Here is a 19834-nt window from a genome sequence, read left to right on the forward strand (position 1 = left end):
ATTAGCTTGATAGCTAGAGCTATATTTCCACACTAGCCTACATCTCAGAGAGAGAGGAAGGAAGTGATGTACAGGATTATACCAGTGTCTACAATATTAAAATGGGCATTGGTAGTCAAATAGTCTCAGGCATGTAATGGACTACATGTGCTGTGTGCTACATCAGGTCTAACACTCAAGACAGAAATAAGTCTCCTAATACAACATTTTAAAAAATGGCCCTTAAATCTGATACCGGGTTTTTTTTTCCTCCAGAACCTCACTATTTTCTCCAAATAAAAACTGTGAAAACTGTAAAATAACAATTACAACACAGATAAATAGATACCCATGAGAAATAGCAAGGTACAGAACATATCTGTAGCTGTAGCAGCATTTTTAGTGTGAACAAGAAACCTTTGGTTCTTCTCTGTTGTGGAAAACCTGTGTTAAAAGGTTCTTTAAAGAACATTATTGAAAGGCATTCTCGGACTCGTGGACCCCATATTAGTTGAATGTCGAACCCTGTTTGTTCTGAGCACATCTGCACGCCGCTCGCTTTTGTTTACGCCTCAACTCCGTTAACACACGCCGCCGAGGTTCGGGGGATTTGCAAAACAGCGCTCTGCCCGGGCTAGCGCCAGCTCTTCGGCCATGTAAGTTTCTCCACCTGGGCGTGATGGCAGCAGACAGGCAGGCCACTGCTGCCGTGCTCTCTGACCCCTCCTCCTCCTCTTCCTCCTCTTTTTCCTCCTCCTCCTCCTCCTACGACATCGAGTGTGTGCGCTCTGCTCCGTCTCCCTCCTTCCTCGTCTGTCTGTCGCATTTCAGCGCCACAGCACAGCTCGGAGACCCCCGGGGGTCGAAGGTTTCTGCCCTTTACACCTCTCCCGCTGCCCCCTGCACCAAAACAAATCCCTCTCTCCGCCACCGACGACCCTCGCCGTCCTCAGAGCCGCCCGCCTTTACAGCTCGCGGGGGAAAAGGTCGTGTTTTTAGGGGGGGGAAGAAGGCAAAAACATCGCGGTGGGAAAGAAGAAAGAAAGCGAGGCACAAAAGAGGTGAGTTCGCGGCTCCGGTTGACAAGAGCAGGGCACCAAATCTTCGTGGATTTTGGCTCCGTTTTTAACTGAAAGCTTCAAGTTTAGATCTTCGCGCTCATTCATCGTCTGCTTCTTCACATAAAAGCGGAGGGAGCACGGGCGCCCGCCTCAGCACACTGTAACATTGTAGCGACGTTGCTAATTCATATTTACACGTTTCGGGTTGTTTAACGCGGTTTAAGGCTGTTTTCCTGAAGCCAAACGTAAAAAATGGGCTCAAATTTAAAGCGTGTTTGGTCGTAATATCAGAATTGTTCATGTTTTTGTATTATTTTGTTGACCTTCGTGTACCTCTGTAGCCTTAGCAGGGCAGGTTTTGCATAACCTGGGTAATGTGCAAAAAAAAGGAAGAAAAAAAAAAGAGGGGAGGGGGGACCCTACGTATAACCTAGCTTTCAATGGAGGTCTGGAGCTTTTTTTTTAACCTTACAATCTCACGACCACTGACTCTTTAGCTGGCTTTATTTCCTCCAAGTGGTCCCTCTGAGGGCAGAGTTCAAGTTTGTGTCGACCTGCAGCAAATGGCTCCCTCTGAAGATTTATGAACCACTGACCCTAGCACCCAAAAATGGTCAAATGTAGACTCTGGAGAAAGGCAGGGTCAGGGCATTTTGGATCAACTGCCTCTCATTTGTGAATCACTCTAGGTTTGGTGACAGGTAAATGTTTACAATGGCAAATCCATAGAAAAATTCAGAGAGGCCAGTTGGGGCAGTTTACAGCAACATACAGAAGTGGTGTTCAGTGAGTACCAGGTTCAGACCGAGTTCCATTCAACTGTGGTCAGAATTGGAGGCAAATGCAAGTCAAATCAGATTCTGGTATTAATTTGCATTGATGGTTATAAAGTACCACTAATAACCTGCCATACATTTCAGGGTATTCCACTAAGTTGAGCCAAAGTCATCCAACATATGGAATGGTCTTGACTAGGCCAAGGTGGTATGGCAAGCTTGCCACAAAATGACACTCCAAGAGATCTTCATATGCATCCTTAATATTTTCTGACGTTGGAACAGACAAAAGAACCAGCGGTGTGACATTTAAAACACAATAGAAAACCGAGGACGGTGAATTTCGTGCAGCGTCTCACACAGTGCACTGCACTAAATCCAGCGAGACCCCACACATGATGAACATTTAATCAGCATTCTTTAAATTCATCCATTAATCCCCTGAACACTCGTATTTGTTGATCAAAATTGTATTTGCATATTTAGAATTTATTTCCATGATTAAAAACCACCTAATGCCTTTAAAGTGGATTAGATGTAACTCTACACCTTCATATGCCTTCAGTCAGTACGCGCAATTGCTATGAAAATACAATTACTCCCTGCCTCTATCGCCACTTGCCCGTCTCTTGCGTACACGTAGCTTAAAAAAAACAGGATTTGAGGTAATGGGATTGTTTTTTTTAGGTTTATGACTTTAGAAACTGGCTGTTTAATCAACCCCATATTTAATCAGTAGTAAGCATCGTTAGATGACATACACCTGGGCTTATTTTGGCTTGCGTTATCTTGCCGACTTTTATTTCAGTCATTAAAATAACTTAAGTCAGAAATGGGGCTTTGTCGAGTATGAATCTAGTTACCTGTTCAACAAGAAACAAAAATTCGTACACTGGGTGTTGCCTGTAATGCTATCAGACTGATGTGACTCAACTCACACACACACATTTGATTGGGTTTTATTGGTCAGAACTGTTGTAAAACGAAACGGCACGTTATTCACTTGTGTACTTCATTTATTTCTTGTTTGTTTTTTCCTTATTTATCATTGGGAACAGATGTGTTGTTACTTTTCCCGTAAATATTCGCTATAAATGATTCTGTCATTTGAATACATCTTAAAGTATATTATTAATAATTATAATACCATTAAAAAAAATGCAGTTACATGCCAATTTAGGAAAAAAACAAGAATATTCAGACATTGCAATTGGAATATAATGGTAATAATTTTATAAAATGTGTTAAAACACATCATAAATAAAACCACTGGTATCAAAGAAATTGACACAACTGCTTCAGTACAGAGAGACCACACAGAAGAGAACACAGTGAGTGGCTGAAATATAGGTGACGTTCTTTCTTATGTAAACATGCAAGGGCGATATTGAAGTCAGGAAACATGATTGAGGGAATACTAGTATATCGTACGATAAATCGATAACGTAATTACCGTTACAGGCCTAGTTGTTACAGTCTGGTCTTGCCTTACTCTTAGGAGATGGATCACAAGCGATTTGATAGGACTATTATTTAGGGATGCACCGATCTGATGTTTTCTCTCTCAGTACCAGTACTGAATGAGGTAAAAGTAAGATTGGCGCACCTCAACTTCAGATAATGCCCTCTGGACATAGGGATCCCTATTAAGATTCAGTACCTTTATCATACTATTCAACGTCTACTACTTACTTAAATCTAATTAATTTAGAATTAATCTCCAATACTTAAGTATGTCCTGAATATAGTGTTGTGATATTTTGATTGTTTCCCACCCCTAAATGTGTATTTACAGCATGTGGTTACCTTTTAATAATTAAGGAATAGGGGCCGATTTCACACGTTATCTGATTAGTGCTATGCATTTGATGTATCAGCATCAGTAAAGGACTAACTGATACTTCTCTTTCTCTCTCGCCCTGGTGTCTTAAGCTGAGTGTGGGGCTCCGGTGAAGTGATAGCGGCGTGGGTTGGAGGATGCCTCACTGACCTGCCCATGCCCCAGCCAGCGGAGCCATGGCACGCAAAGGCTCCTCCCAGGGGAAGGTGACCATCTCTGTGGATGAATACAGCTCCAATCCCACCCAGGCGTTTACACACTACAACATCAACCAGAGCCGCTTCCAGCCCCCCCACGTACACATGTGAGTGTCCTCGCTTCTGCCCTGGTGGCGCTTTTAGAGAGAGTTTCTGTAACTGCCATATTGATTTGATTGATTGAGAAGAAGGTTTAGGAAAGACATCTGGCTGCTTTTGTGACGTCCACCTGGCGGAGTCCTGCTGGGTTTTGTTTGGTTTTGTCAGTGACCCAAGGGGAGTTGCAGATGCCTGCTTTACAAAAAAAATTAAAATAATAATCAGTATTTTCTTTTTTTATTGGACAATTCTTGGCATCAGTTCATGAAAACCAACCCACTACTGCTCAGTATTGCACCAGAACTTAAGACGCTTGGTTCCACCTTTGGTAGCCATTGTCCTCTAACGATAATGAAGATGTTTGGGCATGTGCGACGTAAGGCCGCCGTCGTGTTCCTGTACTTATTAACCAGGGGAGGGTCAAAGGTTAGCTCAGTTGATTAGCCCTTTAACAATGGCTCTTTGACCTGTGGGGCAGAGCTCAGCTTTCCGTGAGGTGGCTATTGACTGATGCTGATGATGGTCTAATGAGGGGCGTTGGAATGGAGAAGAATGGAGAAGGCTGATTAGCCCAGACCTCCACTGCCTCCAGTGGGACGAAACTGCACAATTAAAGGCTCTGGAGAAAAGGGGAGATGGAGAGAGATGTCAAGGATGTGACGTTTTAGATAAAGCACGTGTATTAGCACATAGCAACTTGGCCTGAATTTGGGGGGAAAAAAAAAAAAAATATATATATATATCTTCATAAAGAAGTCCCAAGATATTGGGGAGAAGACACAAAAGACTTTTATTTTCAGTGTCACATCCTCAGTTGTTCCGTTAGGAAACAGTGACTTTACAGAACAAGGTAAATATTTATGTGTAAATTAATGTAACTACATGTTTTTCCCCCCTTTATAAAGGGTAGCTGCCCTTTAAAACTATGCATAGTTAAAAACATATGATACAGTATCATCTAACAAATGTATCAAGGCCATAAAATGACATCACATTCCCCAGATATCTGGTGTCACAACCTGGGCAAAGCTCCTGCTCTGATTTGTTCCCCTGGTGTCTTTTCCCTGTCCAGGCAGTAAAGCATTTCTACACCGACAATATGAGTACGACCACACCTTTACCAGTTGTACTTAGATCAAAGTCCTCCATAGGCCTCTTGTGTTTTTGCTGGATCAGCAACATAGGCTCTTGATCTTGACATTGCATTTTGTAATGAAATTGTAAAACAGACCAGTGTTGCTTCATCCTGACCCACAGCCCTGTGCAAGTTAAGTATTCCCTTCATTGACACACGTATTCCAGCTCAGAAAAGGCTTGATAATCAGTTGATGGGCTGGATCAGGTGTGTTGAATCAAGGAAAAGCATGTGGGTACTGTGGGTCAACAAGAGTAGGATTTTGGATCTGGTAAAGGAAAGGGTTTTAAACTCATTTCAATATTGAAATACCATAATATTTACATAATCCTTGTTTTTGTAAGACCACTGTGGAACTTCTGTGTGTGAATAGTGAGCTGGGCTGTTGTTAGACTTTGAGCAGGGTAAGGAGATAGCGTTCATTGAAATGTAGGCTTAAAGCCGGCAGCGGGGTCCTAAATAATGCTTTTTAGGAAAAAGCAGAACAAACAGAAAACTCCCACACAACTTCCCAGTTACACAAGAAAAATAGCATTGTTCATTTACAAGACTCAAAAACATTTAAATGGGGGCATTTAGCTTAAATATGACAGATGTACCAGTAGAAGGTCAAACACTCTACTCTGCACATGAATGAATATCAGTCTGGTGTTCTACACAGAATGATCACTGGATTAGGAACATCTACCTGTAGTCCATCTGTTTCTCTTCAATGGTCAGGACCCCCACAGAGCAGATGTGATGTGGTGGTGGATCATTCTCAGCGCTGCAGTGACACTGACGTGATGGTGGTGTCTGTGTGTTGTGCTGGTGCGAGTGGATCAGACACAGCAGTGACTGCTGGAGTTTTTAAAACCCTCAGTGTCTAGACTCAGAACAATCCACTGACCAAAACCATGCAGCTGACAGCGTCCCATGTCACTGATGAAGGACTAGAGGACGACCGACACACACTGTGCAGCGACAGATGAGCTGCTGTCTCTGACTTTACATCTACAAGGTGGACCAACGAGGGAGGAGTGTCTCACAGAGTGGACACAGGATTTAAAAACTCCAGCAGCACTGCTGTGTCTGATACACTCGCACCAGCACAACACACACTAACACACCACCACAACGTCAGGGTCACTGCAGCGCTGAGAATGATCCACCACCACATCACACCTGCTCTGTAGGGGTCCTTACCATTAAAGAAAAGCAGTGAAATTTGAATAAGAAAATCAGTAAGTGAGGAAATGGACACTGAGGTACAAGGTAGGTGTTTCTCATTCAGTGATCATTCCAGACAGGGATTAAGCCTAGTCCTAGACTATGGAAAATCACCATTCAAAATACTGTGTAGTCCAGGACTAGGTTAAATCCCTGTCTAGGAAACCAACTCTCATTTATAAAAACAGGCCTAGAACATAATTTATAATAGTAACAATAATAGCAACTTAAATCCCAAGTGTGTAGATCACAACAAAAAATACTAGAAATCATTGCCTCAGACCCTTTCTTTGTTGATGTTTGTATTAATAATGTTGGTTTATTTAATGTAATCTGCTTTTTTGTTTCCTTTATTCTATATCACCATTCATTCAAATAAGAATACAGCATAGAGCTTCCAAAGATTTGATGATTATTTTGTGAGACAATGTCACAGTTTCAGGCAAGAGACGTGTAGTGGAAGCGCAGACGAATAGCTGGGTGAATAGCGTGGTTTTAACTAATTAAAGTCGAGCTCCAATTTCTAACTTTATGCTGTTGTCCTCAGGGTGGAACCCATTCCCTACGATGCTCCTAAACCTGCTGGTCACACACGTTTTGTCTGCGTCTCAGACACACACTCGAGGACAGATGGCATCCAGATGCCTTATGGCGACGTCCTGCTCCACACGGGTGACTTCACCGAGCTGGGGCTGCCATCGGAGGTGAAGAAATTTAACGACTGGTTAGGTGAGGACCTGCTGACCTTTTACTGTTCCCAGTGGTGTTGAGTCGCAACCTGCTGCCCCAGACCCAGTCTGTATAGAGTACTCTCACACAAAATAGAATTTAGCTTTGAAGGATGAACAGAAAAAAAATGGCTGCACATTTGTCCCCTGGGCTCAGGCAGTGAAGTTGTGAGCTTATGTTTGCATCAGAAATGGATGGTTCTAGCTTTACCACCAGCACTTTCTTCATTTATAGAGTAAGGAAGCCACATTGCCCTCTATGGTTCCTGTAGTGTATTGAAAAAAAATATATATATACACTGAGAAATATTTGAACTGACATTCAACATTTATTACACAATAAGATTAAGGGTGTTTAAGCAACAGTGTAAAATATCTGCATTTTAATAATTTTACTGGACTTTAAACCTTCTAAAATGTTTTAAATGTTTCTACATAGATGACCCAGCTAAATCTAGTCCCAATTTATTGGCACTGACTGTTACGTACATGGACGACTTCATCATCGACCCAGTATTTCTATATCAGTGCTTCTTTAGAGCACAAGCTGTAAATATGTAAATGAACAACACATCTTGAGCTTATGTTTTTGCTTAGAGATACGAACATGTGCTAACGTAATATACAGGAGGTCCTCGGGTTACGTCAGTCCCGAGTTACGATGTTTTGTGGTTACGACACATCTCCCATTTACTGCATAAAGCCTTAAGTGGTTTTGCGTCGTAAACGTCGTAACGCGAACTTTGTGTTTGGTGTGCGCGGCGGAAGAATACACAGTTACGCGACTCTGGACCGAGGAGGATAGATGTTAGGATAGGATAAGTGCTTACAGTATGTTATTTACATACAGTACGTACGTATGTTCCAACTTACACCGAAAATCGGTTTACGACGCGACGTAGAAACGGATCAACGTTGTAAGTCGAGGACCCCCTGCACTTATGCATCAAGTGCCGCCTCCTTATGATTTCAGTAAATGTTTCTTTGTCTCCAGCAGTTCAGCTTGTGTGGATGCTTTTGATTTATCAGCAGTTAACACACCAAGACATCAGTTTGAAAATTGCTGTTAAATACTAGGTTCATGTCTGCCATATTGATGTTATCTTCCTCTCATGATTAAAAGGCTTTATTTGTAACTTGTAGCGCTTCATAAATCACCGTAAGACAACAGTGTGAACAACTACTCCACTAATTATGGGGGAATAATGTCAAACCAAAGCTGGAATCACTTTGATAAATGTTGAACCTTGGAGGTTAAGTTAATGAGAATTTGTGAGATAATGTGTTTTTAACTTGTAAACAAAGGCTTGTTTCTGTTCTGCGTCAGTGTGTATATTGACAGGTGATCAGGGACAGGTTAAGACCGGAAAATAAGGATGCATTTTTAAGTAATAAAAAACAGGTGTTTAAAACTCGCTCTGTGATAACTAGGGGTGTCACAATACACACAGTAATGTTATTTATTTATTTATTTTTATACTGTATTTGCCGTTTGTAGCCATTTGTCAACTTCGTTAATGAGTTGCAGCCATCTGCAGAGCAGGACATAGTTTAGAGGGGTGCTGTCTGACATCTAGTGGCGCAGTTTGTAATAGGAATGCTGTGTTACTATGACGACACTGGAGAAGTGTTTAGAGCTACTGGGGAACAATGCCATGCTATTGTTGTGGTTAGCCTGTTGGACGATTAGCTGGAGGTGAAATGGCTAGCAGAGAGAGCAAGACTGGGCTGGAACTAGCGTTGCCAACCGTCCCATAAAATACAGAATTCTCCCGTATTTGAACTCTAAAAACCTGTTCCATTTTGAACTCTTTGAACTCAGCTTTCTCTCTCAGCTGGAGCAAATGGCAGATACTACTCCACGGCTCCTTAACAGAGAACTCGCTTCTCATTGGTTGTCACATTTATTCAGCCAATCAGCAGCCAATGGAGTCACAGTCCCGCCTACAGGGGGTAGTTTTGCTGCAGTGCAACCAGTCATTATTTCCAAATATAGAGCTGTGTTTGTATTGACCTCTACATCAAAAAATAAAAGGGAAATTAAAATCATTTCTCCATGTCGTATCAAAAATGGATTGTATCGTGGAGCAAAAACAGCAATGTATATTGTATTGTGAAATTTGTTTATCGTTGCCAGAATTGCAAGTCTGAGGAAATTCTCTATTAATTGTACTGGACGGATGTTAGCTGCCCACACTCTTATTCTGTAAGTCTCGTCATGCATTACAGTTAGAGATGGCACAGTTCTGATAGCTGGTATCCATCCCACATTAGCAGAAATGGCTGGAGGGGATACTGTAAGTGAAAGTTATGAATGTGATCCAGTCATAAAACAATAGTGGTTTGCTGTGTACTACTTCCTGTCTGTTAGTCAACTGTTTAGTAGTTTCAGTATGATAGCCTGCTTTTAGATGCTTATCTTAATGGGGGACATAATGAACCACTTTTCCACAAGAGAACACAGTTTGATCAACATACTACTAGGATCAAGCCGCGCAGCAGCGTTCTCCCACTGTATAAAAAGGCCTTTTCACAACAGCTGTATTCAGCACCCGTTCCTTTAAATGATGACGAGCTGCTATTCACGCTGACTTGAGGAGAAGACGCTCTGAGTTTTAGCTGTTTTGGCTCATTTCTCTTTCTTCTCTCTTGGGCTCCAGATCCCAAAATGAACGATGTGTCTCTAAGTGCTTCATTGTAAACAAGAACCTCAAGTTACGGCCTAGTAGTAGTTAAAGTCTATTATTTCCAACAATACTGGATTATTTCCATATTGGAAATGGAAAATGGGCATCATGCCATTAATTTACTGTGCACTTACAGATTTATTGAAAGGTACGTTTTAATAAATGATATTTTATTTGCCTTATTTGTGGTCTACAGAGACTGTGACTAACGATTTGCTCTGTCCTTCTGCAGGCACTCTACCCTACGAGTTCAAAGTGGTCATTGCTGGGAACCACGAGCTGACGTTCGATAAGGACTTCATGGCTGAACTGGTCAAGCAGGACTACTACCGCTTCCCCTCTGTGTCCAAGCTGCGGCCTGAGGACTTTGATAATGTTCAGTCGCTCCTTACGAACTGCATCTACCTGCAGGACTCAGAGGTCATGGTCAAAGGATTCAGGATATATGGGACCCCATGGTGAGTTTTTTTGGATTTGGTTATGTGGCTGTGTTTGTGGTTTTGGGCACTGGTGTGTTTTGTTTCAAATGGACAGGAATATGTGGCGTATAGCTAGAACTAGTATTGGGAATGAGCAGTGTCATGATTTTCTTGTAGTATGGGAAATGTATAGGAAATTGTGAATAATGAATGTGGCACTACTGATGATAGTTCCCAATCGTGACAATGGCTTGAAGTATTGTGATGTGAAGTATATCTTCCTCTCACTTTTAGGTACAGCCAATTTGTCCTTACTATTATCCTTCATTTGTCCTTACTTTGGTCCATTATTATAGGTAAATGTGTCTCAGACAGTGCCAAGAACCTAATAAATGGGTTATTTTTGATGCTTGACAGAGTTTTTACGTGTGATCGACTACATTTCTTGTGTCTGAAAGGAGTCTTGCGCTTAAACAACTGCAATTGCCCTGCATAGTCAGACACTGGGAATATCTTTGCTAGTGAAATCTCACGCGTCTCATACATTCCTTCTGTTGAGACGGTATTGCTCAGGTGGAGATAACAAGGACAAATGGTTTCGTTTTCCAGTGGTGCTCAGGCAGTCACTGCTCATGTATTTATTTGTACTTGGCTCACAGAAATTTTGCTGATTTAACAACATAATATCAGTCATTATGTTTGTACTTAGTTGTGGACTGCTGAACAGAAGGACATTGAAAATGACCTCAACTATGGGTTTCCCGCATTCATTTTCTATTGAACGTAATAAGTTGAAATGTTTAAGGCTCTGTTTGAAGTGATGTTTGCAAACGAGTGTTGTACACGGACACAAAACCTTTCCTCTCTCTTTCTCTGTATTTTAGCTAAGCTGTTTTTACCCCCCTTCCAGATCACCACGACGCAGTTAGACACAGCAAACCCACGCCATGCTCTGCTGACTTCTAGCTATGTTTGTGTAGGACTAAAATAAGGCTGGTGGTTGGCTTTGAAGGAGCTGCGCAGAGCTTAGCTCCACTGCATTGAGGCCATTCATGCATCTGTTGGTTTGAAAGCAAAGGAGGCTTGCTTTCTTTGTTTCAGTTAATTGGCATGTAGAGAGCACTTATTTTTTTCCTCCCCTCACGTTTTTCTTACAACACGCTTAAGCTGGGAGCAGCATATGTCTGATTGATGGCTCGTAGGTGGAATTACGGGCAGAGCTTACAGCCCTCTATAGTCTCAGAATATACAGTCGCCAGGACGAGCAAGTAACACCGCTTAGCTACTTGTGACTCGTGCTTCTTTCTTTCATCCCAAAGGCACGTTCTAAAATTAAGCAGTCGTCAATGTGAGCAGGCTGTTGTGTTTTTGAGAATATTAACTAGGGTTGTGTGTGTTTCTTAGTTCTCAATAAAATATTAACCATTGCAAAAATTATACTGCAATATGCAAACGAACCTCTAATGAATCACAATGTTTATTAATGTGGTAATGTAGGGCCAGGTTTGAGTTTATAAGAATACAGGAGGTCCTCAGGTTACGTCAGTCCCAAATTACCATGTACTGTAGGAAGACTTGTTTCGACTTAAGGGGTTTTGCGTCGTAACGCGAACTTCGTGTTTGGTGTGCGCGGTGGAAGAATACGCGGCTACGCTGTTCGGGACCGAGGAGGATAGATGTGAGGATAGGATAAGTGCTTACAGTATGTTATTTACGTACAGTATGTACGTATGTTCCGACTTGCACCGAAAATCAGTTTACAACGCGACGTAGGAACGGATCAACGTCGTAAGTCGAGGACCCCCTGTATTCTGAAGAGTCAAGGTGTTCTTAATAAAGCAGAACAATAAGATTTCACATCATCACCAGTGCATTTTTAATATATACAAAATATATACACACAGTATTCAGGGGAATAATCACAGTTCAAGTATTTGATTTGACTTGCACAGGCCTACCTATTAACCCCTCACCAGCCGTGCTCTATTGCTCCCCCGAGGAGTCTGCAAAACTGTGTGAGATTTCAGGTGTGCCTGAAAAAACAGCGGGCTTTGCCAAGGACAGCACCGTGATGAAAGTGGTGCGATTCATCATATCTAGCCATGACTGAAGAATTCAGAGTATTCACTGCCACGCTGTAAGTAAGCTTTAAAATGAAATAGAAATGAGCTTGGAAATAAAGCAAGAAACCAGACGAGGTATTAGTGCCTTGGTGATTTATCACTCGTAGAACTTTCAGCGTTATGTAAAGCAGAGAATGCTAAAGAACTCATTGAATTTCAGTGGTTTATTGCTTTTAAAAAATGGAGGCAAAATACTATCAATGAATAGCTGAATCTTTTTTTTTTTATTTTTTATTTTTTTTTTTAGCAGTAATCATCACAAACAAACAACCCATTCTCCCACCACACGGTGCCGTCCGTCAACAGGCTGTTTGTTGCCATTTTAAAGCAACCTTGATTTATAAAAATTCAAATGATACATGTGAGTGGCTTTGAACATGGCTGAGCTTCACAGATTTTTATGGTTTTATAACCATAATTAAAAAGCACTTTCTTGCTCGCTAGCCCACGTTAAATGGAGGAGCACAGAATAAGGTGTCCTTTTTTTCCTCCCCCTTTTCATTTGTTTGCTGCCCTTGTATTCAAACCTTATGTGAGATTTTATAATTAAAACAAGCATATAGAGGTTTTTTTTTTTCCCTTTGCTACTCCTACTACCATATGCCCTTGGATCAGGCTCTCATGAATGTGTGCTTTTGTACTGAGGCCGAGTCTCCAACAAATTCTCTTTTTGATAAAACGCTCTTTGAGAGCAGTTGTAGCAGCGCACAGTAGTCGAGATTGAAGCAGAGCGAGAAGCCCGCTGAGGAAAGAACCAAATATCTGGTGCTCTTTGGCGGCTGAAAGAAAATTAGATTCTTGGTTAGGAGCAGGGGAAAGGCGGCCATGTGGGGTCGAAGGGGGGGCTGTTTGGTCCTGTTTTTTTCCCCAGTCTCTCCCGCAGGAAGTGGCCTTTGTTCCAGAACATCCTGGCTCTTTGTTGGGAGCATGGATCAGACGTTCGGTCGACCTCGCCGTCCTCTTCCAAGGCTGCGCTCGCAGCGGGCCAGGCTGACCCGCGTGACCCCGGGCCTCAACGAGCGCGGAGGTCATTTCCACCGTCTCATTCTTCTCGGCACAAAGAGCTCAGCCAGGCTTGACTCTCTCTCGGCGGTCTCGTCTGTGTGTGGGGCCAGCCGACGCACAAACTCTCCTTGTTTTTAATCTGTTTATTTATTTATCTTGCTTTTGTTTTGTGCTGGTGCTGACCTTCTCTCTGCCTCTGACCCAGACAAGGCTGATGTTGATTATTTAACCAACGTCAGACCACATGTCTTCCGTAGCCCGGCGTAAATAGAGACACTATTTTTCCTAAGGCAAGACTTGCTCTTGTAAACTGGCACTAAAAGCTGTTCTAATAGCTGCGCCCTCAGGTAGTCGCCTTAACAATATGCCCGATATTCTGAGATAAGCACGGGCTACATAATATACATGCATATATTCCATCGAGCAGCCATGATTGGTTTGATTCAGGAACATAAGCGAGTTGGGCCAAGCCGTCGGCCGGCTTTTGAAAATCAAAGACTTTCCCCCTAATCCTCTTAGGGAAGCAGACACCAGTCATGTGACCTGAGTTTGCACTGGGCGAGAGCTTGTAAAGCCAAGCCACAAGAGAGAGATTGGGGGGAGGGGGCGTACCTCGGTGTTGCCGTGGAAACCATAGCGCAGTCCCCAGGGCTAATGTATATTACGGTAAGCATACCAGCGAGGGGTCTGGGAAAACAACAGCAACAAATGACTCGTGGCCGCTTTGAGCTGCTACCTAATTTCTCTACGAGACTGTGGGGGGGGGTCGGTCGTATTTGCTGCGTACGTATCGATATGATACCATTAACCAGGCACGTTGATGGTCATGATTTAGAATGTTTTCGTTTATTTGATTTTTTGCAGAGCCACTAGGTGTAACATTGTTTTACTTGTTGTGGGTACTGTTCAGATTTATATCGACCCCTTTTTTTTGCAGAGACCATGCATCAGCACCCCCCCCCCACCCCGTGATTCCATTACCATTCCCACATTGTCCTCATTGGTACTGTAGCTGTGGGGGGTAGCCAGAGCCCATCTCTGTCACAGAAAAAAATGCATTATACTAATTCCATATATTGATGCGTTACAGGCCATTGTCTCAGTGTCAGCAGTGTGATTGATTTGCAGTTTGTTTATTCGGGTGTCGTATGGACAGCTGCCAGTTGTAAAGCGAACAAACAAATCTCTTTGCGTCTGTAGGTGAGGTTGAACACTTGTATGAACAGTTGATTCTGTTTCAGAGAGGCTTGTATCATGTTGAGAAAATGATATTGGTGTTGTAGTTATGTTGCTGGATATTTCACGAATGATTTATCCTGCAATGTGAGGGGAGTTCAGTAAGTCCTCTGCTTCAGTAGAACCTATAGAACCTGCAGGTAATTATATAACGGTTCAAGGAGGTGACACTTTGGGTTACCTCCTTAAAGAAAAGCATCAGCTCATTTCTATCATTAGTTTTAAAACTAAAATTTGAGCATTACTCTGTTTGTGACTGTGGATTCCAGGACGTTTGTCCTCTACCCTACAACCTGGATTTTTACTTGTTCCCAAATTTGAAGAAAGGTCTCAGTGGAAAGTGATTTTCTGAAGATAGGGATACATTAGCATTTTTTGAGTAAAGAAAAAATGTGTTTTTTAGGGACCTAGGCTCAGTTCTAGACCTAACAAGATATAGATGCTAACGGTGATCGGAAACTATAAACATAATAAATGTTGTGTACAGGAGGTCCTCGGGTTACGTCAGTCCCGAGTTACGATGTTTCGTGGCTACGACACATCTCCCATTTACTGTATAAACCCTTGTTTTGACTTAAGTGGTTTTGCGTCGTAAACGTCATAAAGCAAACTTCGTGTTTGGTGTGCGCGGCGGAAGAATACACGGTTACGCGGCTCGGGACCGAGAAGGACGCATTGTACGCCATTTTAGCTTGCTGCTACGTCGTTCTCTCTCACGTATGTATGTATGTTCCGACTTACACCAAAAATCGGTTTACGACGCGACATAGGAATGGATCAACGTCGTAAGTCGAGGACCCCCTGTATTACTTCATACCTAATATCTTTTCCTATTTGTGTTTTACTTCAACACTTGCTGTGACGTGATTTAATAACGTGTGACGTGTGCTTTTGACCAACAATAATTGTTGTCGTCAGTTAGAACACAACACACAAATGCCTACATTAATCAGAATGGCCACAGAAGCTCCTCTGGATCACCCGAGGCTTGGTCCATATGCTCATATTATACAGTGAAATATCTGGGATCTGTTTGGACTCATGTACCTATTACATTATTAGTATTGCAAAGGCAAATTTCAAACCAACACAATTGTGCACACGTCCTTAACTCGGTTGGTTATGCTGTACCTATTTTAATCTAGCAGATGATCACCCAGGAAGAGCAGGTTTAAAAATGCAGCATGAATACGGCATCTACTGGGGCTGCCCTATATGAAAAATTCATTGGCTGATATAATTTCTATTTATATGTTTGACTCATAGCTGTAGCGTTACTGACATTTGATTTGTTCCCTCTCAGTTCTCACACAGCACGTGGGGTAGAGCTTCCCATAAATCTTTGGTTTTGTTTTCCAACCAAGTCACTAATAATTGCATGGTTGGTAGTATTTATTTTTTTTTTCTTGAACAAAAAAAACAAAACATAAAAAAAAAACAATTAAATAGTGATCAGTTATGCCATATACCAGTGGAGCCCTGGTATATTCCATACACAAGCTTTTTTGAAAGACCTAGAACAAGCCTGACCTACAAATCAGTGAGCCATGTTCCCAGATAAATGACCCCTTCTCTGGTAGGTGCCTTTCCTCTGGGCTGGAGGTGAGATCTTGCTGATGACACTAGAAATACGTTGTTATAAATGTTGCGAAACCCAGATTAAAGTGTCGATATGGGGGTTTAACAGGGGTTTGGCTTAAGAGACAAAGTGGTGTTGGTTAAAAAATGTAAGGGGTGTGAGCGAATGGAAATTCATATGCATTGTTTTTGTTGGTTTGAAAGTGAAGGTTTGAGTTCAGAACAAACTGAGGGGAAACAAATCACATGTAAAGGAAGATTGTCTTTAGTGTGGTTGTTTTTATGGAGATAAGAGCTGAATTTATAATTGCTCCTCTTCTCTTCAGCCTCTTCTCCAGACCATTAGGAGGCACTAGCCTTGGGCACAGGGTCATTTGTTAGATTTATTTAACTAATGTTTTAAATCTTTGGTCTATCTCAGACCACTCTGTTTGAGCTTGATTAGATACTAACTGCAGACTATCCATATTTTTCATACCGTTGGGCCTGGATTAACAGAACTGCTGGTAAAGCCATTTTCTACAGGGATACCATGGATTTTTTTTCTGTCAAATCACACATTTGAAATGTTTTGTTTTTAATATGTCAGTGTACTACTTTACTGCCACTGTACTTATCTACATTTTGCAGTACACTTTTCCAAGGACCAGGACTGCTGCAATGAGAGGCATTCATTCATTCATTTATTATCTGTCGCATTTATTCGCTTATCCAGTTCAGGGGTGCAGTGGGTCCACAGCCTACCTGGAATCACTGGATTCGAGGAAACCCACCCGGAGTGGGACATGAACCCACAACCTACAGGTCCCTATTATATAGCGCCCCCTCCAGGGTGTATTCCTGCCTTGTGCCCAATGATTCCAGGTAGACTCTGGACCCACCATGACCCTGAACTGGACAAGCGCTTACAGATAATGAATGGAAGTTGGCCGTGAGTGAGGGAGGGAAGGGTGACCTGTACAGTGTGCACTCCTCCCTTGCACCCAGTGGATCCAGGTGGGCTGTTGACCAACCTCCAGCCTGACCAGGATGAAGCAGTTACAGACCAAGATTGAATGAATGAATCCATGCATGAATTAATAAATGGTTTCAGTGGTTGTTCTGAATTGACAGGTTTTGCAATACGTCTTTTTTATAGATTCAGTTGCTCAGTCACTGCTGTATACATTGCTACAGCCGTACTGTTTCGGTGCCTTCAAAACTAAAAGGTACTTAAGTGGTGTATAGCTTTGAAAACACTCAGTACAACAGCATTGTGTTAGTTGAAGTTGGTTATATGGCACTTCTCTAGAATAGAGTACTGTCCAGTTCTATACTCAAAAATGGGAATTTGAATATTCACTTCATTATGTATTTTTTAAAAAACATCCTTATGCAGGTAGAGAATGGCCTGCACTGCAGTTAATTAAATTTTATGATCTATCACACCAAAAAATCAATACTGATAACACTATACGCTGCACTATATATCTGCCAGTGCTTGTTGTACATCATCTGGAAGCTGACTGATCGGTGTTAGATGGGCATCAGTTAGATGTTACACTGATGGTCTGAGGGCAGATGGGGGGCAGACTGAGGGCAGTTATAAAGATAGCAGAAAGGCTAGGATAAAAGGAGGAGGTTACACACTGCCAGAGAGTGCTCAGCGCACTCAATATGAGTCAGGCAGCCCGTTCAGCAGCTATAATTTCCTCACAGAGAATTACACTGACTTTATCCAAGCTTCTGGGATGGAGGACTTCCTGAAATATTCTGGAACATCTCTTTTTATCTGAACAGGCTTTAACCAAGGCAGGTTTTCACCTTTCTTACACATATGTAAAGAAAAGGTGAGTTGTTAGCATTGTACATCTTATTCCTGGTTGAGGAGGTTTATAAATAACCTTTTTTATTCTGGAGATCAGACCCTAGAATTATTTCATAAAGCAAAGTTTCAAATATATTTTACCCCAGTGCACCCTGATCAGGATTGTCCAACAGAAATGTATTAAGGCAGGGTAAGTGGTAAACGGCGAGTGGTGTTTATTTGCTTGCATCAAGGTAGCTTGCACGTTGATGTGTTCTCCGTGTGTGCGTGGGGTTCCTCCGGGTGCACGTTGGTAGGTGGATTGGCGTCTCAAAAGTGTCTGTAGGTGTGAGTGAATGTGTGTGTGTGTGTCCCGTGTGTGTCCCCATGTGTATTCCTGCCTTGCGCCCAATGATTCCAGGTAGGCTCTGGACCCACCGCGACCCTGAACTGGATAAGGGTTACAGAAAATGAATGAATCAATGAATGAAAGGTATCTTGTAGAGCAGGGTTTTATCTGCCCCTTTGTAGCTCGAGGAGCAGGTACAGCCAACATAAGTTTCCCACTTTTCTAATCAGTGTGTGATATCACCAGTGTGCTGTTGGTCTTCTTGTCTTACTGTGAGCCACTAAGGGGGGTGTTCAGTATGTTTTTATTCAAAGAAGTGTTTTTTTTTTAAGTCTCTGCATGCTGTTTTTTTAAGTCAATTTTGCATATTCTGCTGGTGAGCAAGATTATCTGTGTTATACTTGACTAATGACAGCATTGAAAGGTAAATGGGGGGGGAAATGTTGATTTAATATAGGGCTGAAGTGAAGAGCAGGTACGGCAGGGAGATGTGGATACTAATGCTGCATAGAAACAGGCTGAACAGGAAATCCCATAGCCCTCTTCATTTCCTCTCTCTTTCTCTCTCCCACTGCCCCCCCCCCCACCCCCACGCTCTCTCATTCGCCCCATCTGACCCAGCTGTCAGTCTCTTTGTTCTTCTGCTCTGAATGTCACTTTTGACATTGCCTCTCTCTCTCTCTCTCTCTCTCTCTCCTTTTTGCTTTCTCTTCCTGCCCCTCTGTCACGGTCAGATAAATATTTCACTTATCCTTTCAGTGTCTCAGAGACTGGAGGGGCTGGCGGGGCCGAGCTCTGGAGTGACGTTCTGCTTTCATAAATAACCTGAAGGGGCTATTTCTCTCTCTCTCTCACTCTCTCTCTCTCATGTCCAGGTCAGTGAGAGTTCACAAACACAAAGTGCTGAGGTAGCCAAAACATACACACAGTACATAAAGGTGCAGTGTCTGACAGGTTTGTCTTCTTTCAGTCATCGTTACCGTGCGTTTGGACAATGTCGAATATCAACAACAACTTCATATTGTGCCTTATGATGAAAAATAGATCTGTTTACTGTGTTAAGCTTTATATTGTTTGGAAAGAGCATGTCAGGTTCAGGACTTTCAGGAAGGTAAAGTGACCACTCCATATATTTAACGTTTTGCTTTTGAAAAATTATTGAACTTCTCCATTCAGGTACTGCCTGTAGTGTGTGTGTGTGTGTGTGTGTGTGTGTGTATTACTGTACTTGCAAGGACGGAGGAATCTAATACCCATTCAAATTGTAGCCTGCATTATAAATCTCATTGTAGTAATTATTTTTTAATTTATAAAAACCAACAAAAGCCCAAAACATTTCTGTTTAGTCTGTGTGTGGCTGACAGCTTGGACGGAGCTGGATAAATGAATGGATGAATGGTGAAGGGGAAAGAGCTGACTGTGGTGAAGAATTGCACCCCAGAGTATCAGCCAAGCCAGCGAAGTTACAGAGCAGCCACTCGCTTTTATTTACCCTCACATCCATCACCTCCATGCTGACCTGTCTCAGGCTCTCACACACACATATTCTTGTCTTTATGAGAGATTTTCATTGACCCGCATGTTCCTCTAGACAAACACTGCTATGCCAACACCTACAACGAACCCC

General features: G+C 42.3%; 1 protein-coding gene across 2 annotated transcripts in view; it reads left to right on the forward strand.

Annotated features, from left to right (window-relative positions):
- The first annotated feature begins 524 nt into the window (after window positions 1-524).
- Window positions 525-19834, forward strand: part of mpped2 (metallophosphoesterase domain containing 2b) — a 29413-nt gene continuing 10103 nt past the window's right edge. The window contains exons 1-4 of one of the 2 annotated variants that reach the window (XM_066648975.1): window positions 525-635; window positions 3749-3960; window positions 6844-7025; window positions 9944-10169. In XM_066648975.1, coding sequence (XP_066505072.1) covers window positions 3833-3960; window positions 6844-7025; window positions 9944-10169 — 536 coding nt within the window. In that variant the 5' untranslated portion in view covers window positions 525-635; window positions 3749-3832. Of the gene's footprint in view, window positions 636-696; window positions 1041-3748; window positions 3961-6843; window positions 7026-9943; window positions 10170-19834 lie in introns of those variants that run through there. The other variant, XM_066648974.1, reaches the window with a different exon arrangement.

Source organism: Hoplias malabaricus, chromosome 17, assembly GCF_029633855.1.
Source record: "Hoplias malabaricus isolate fHopMal1 chromosome 17, fHopMal1.hap1, whole genome shotgun sequence".
In the NCBI taxonomy this organism is placed as follows: Eukaryota; Metazoa; Chordata; class Actinopteri; order Characiformes; family Erythrinidae; genus Hoplias; species Hoplias malabaricus.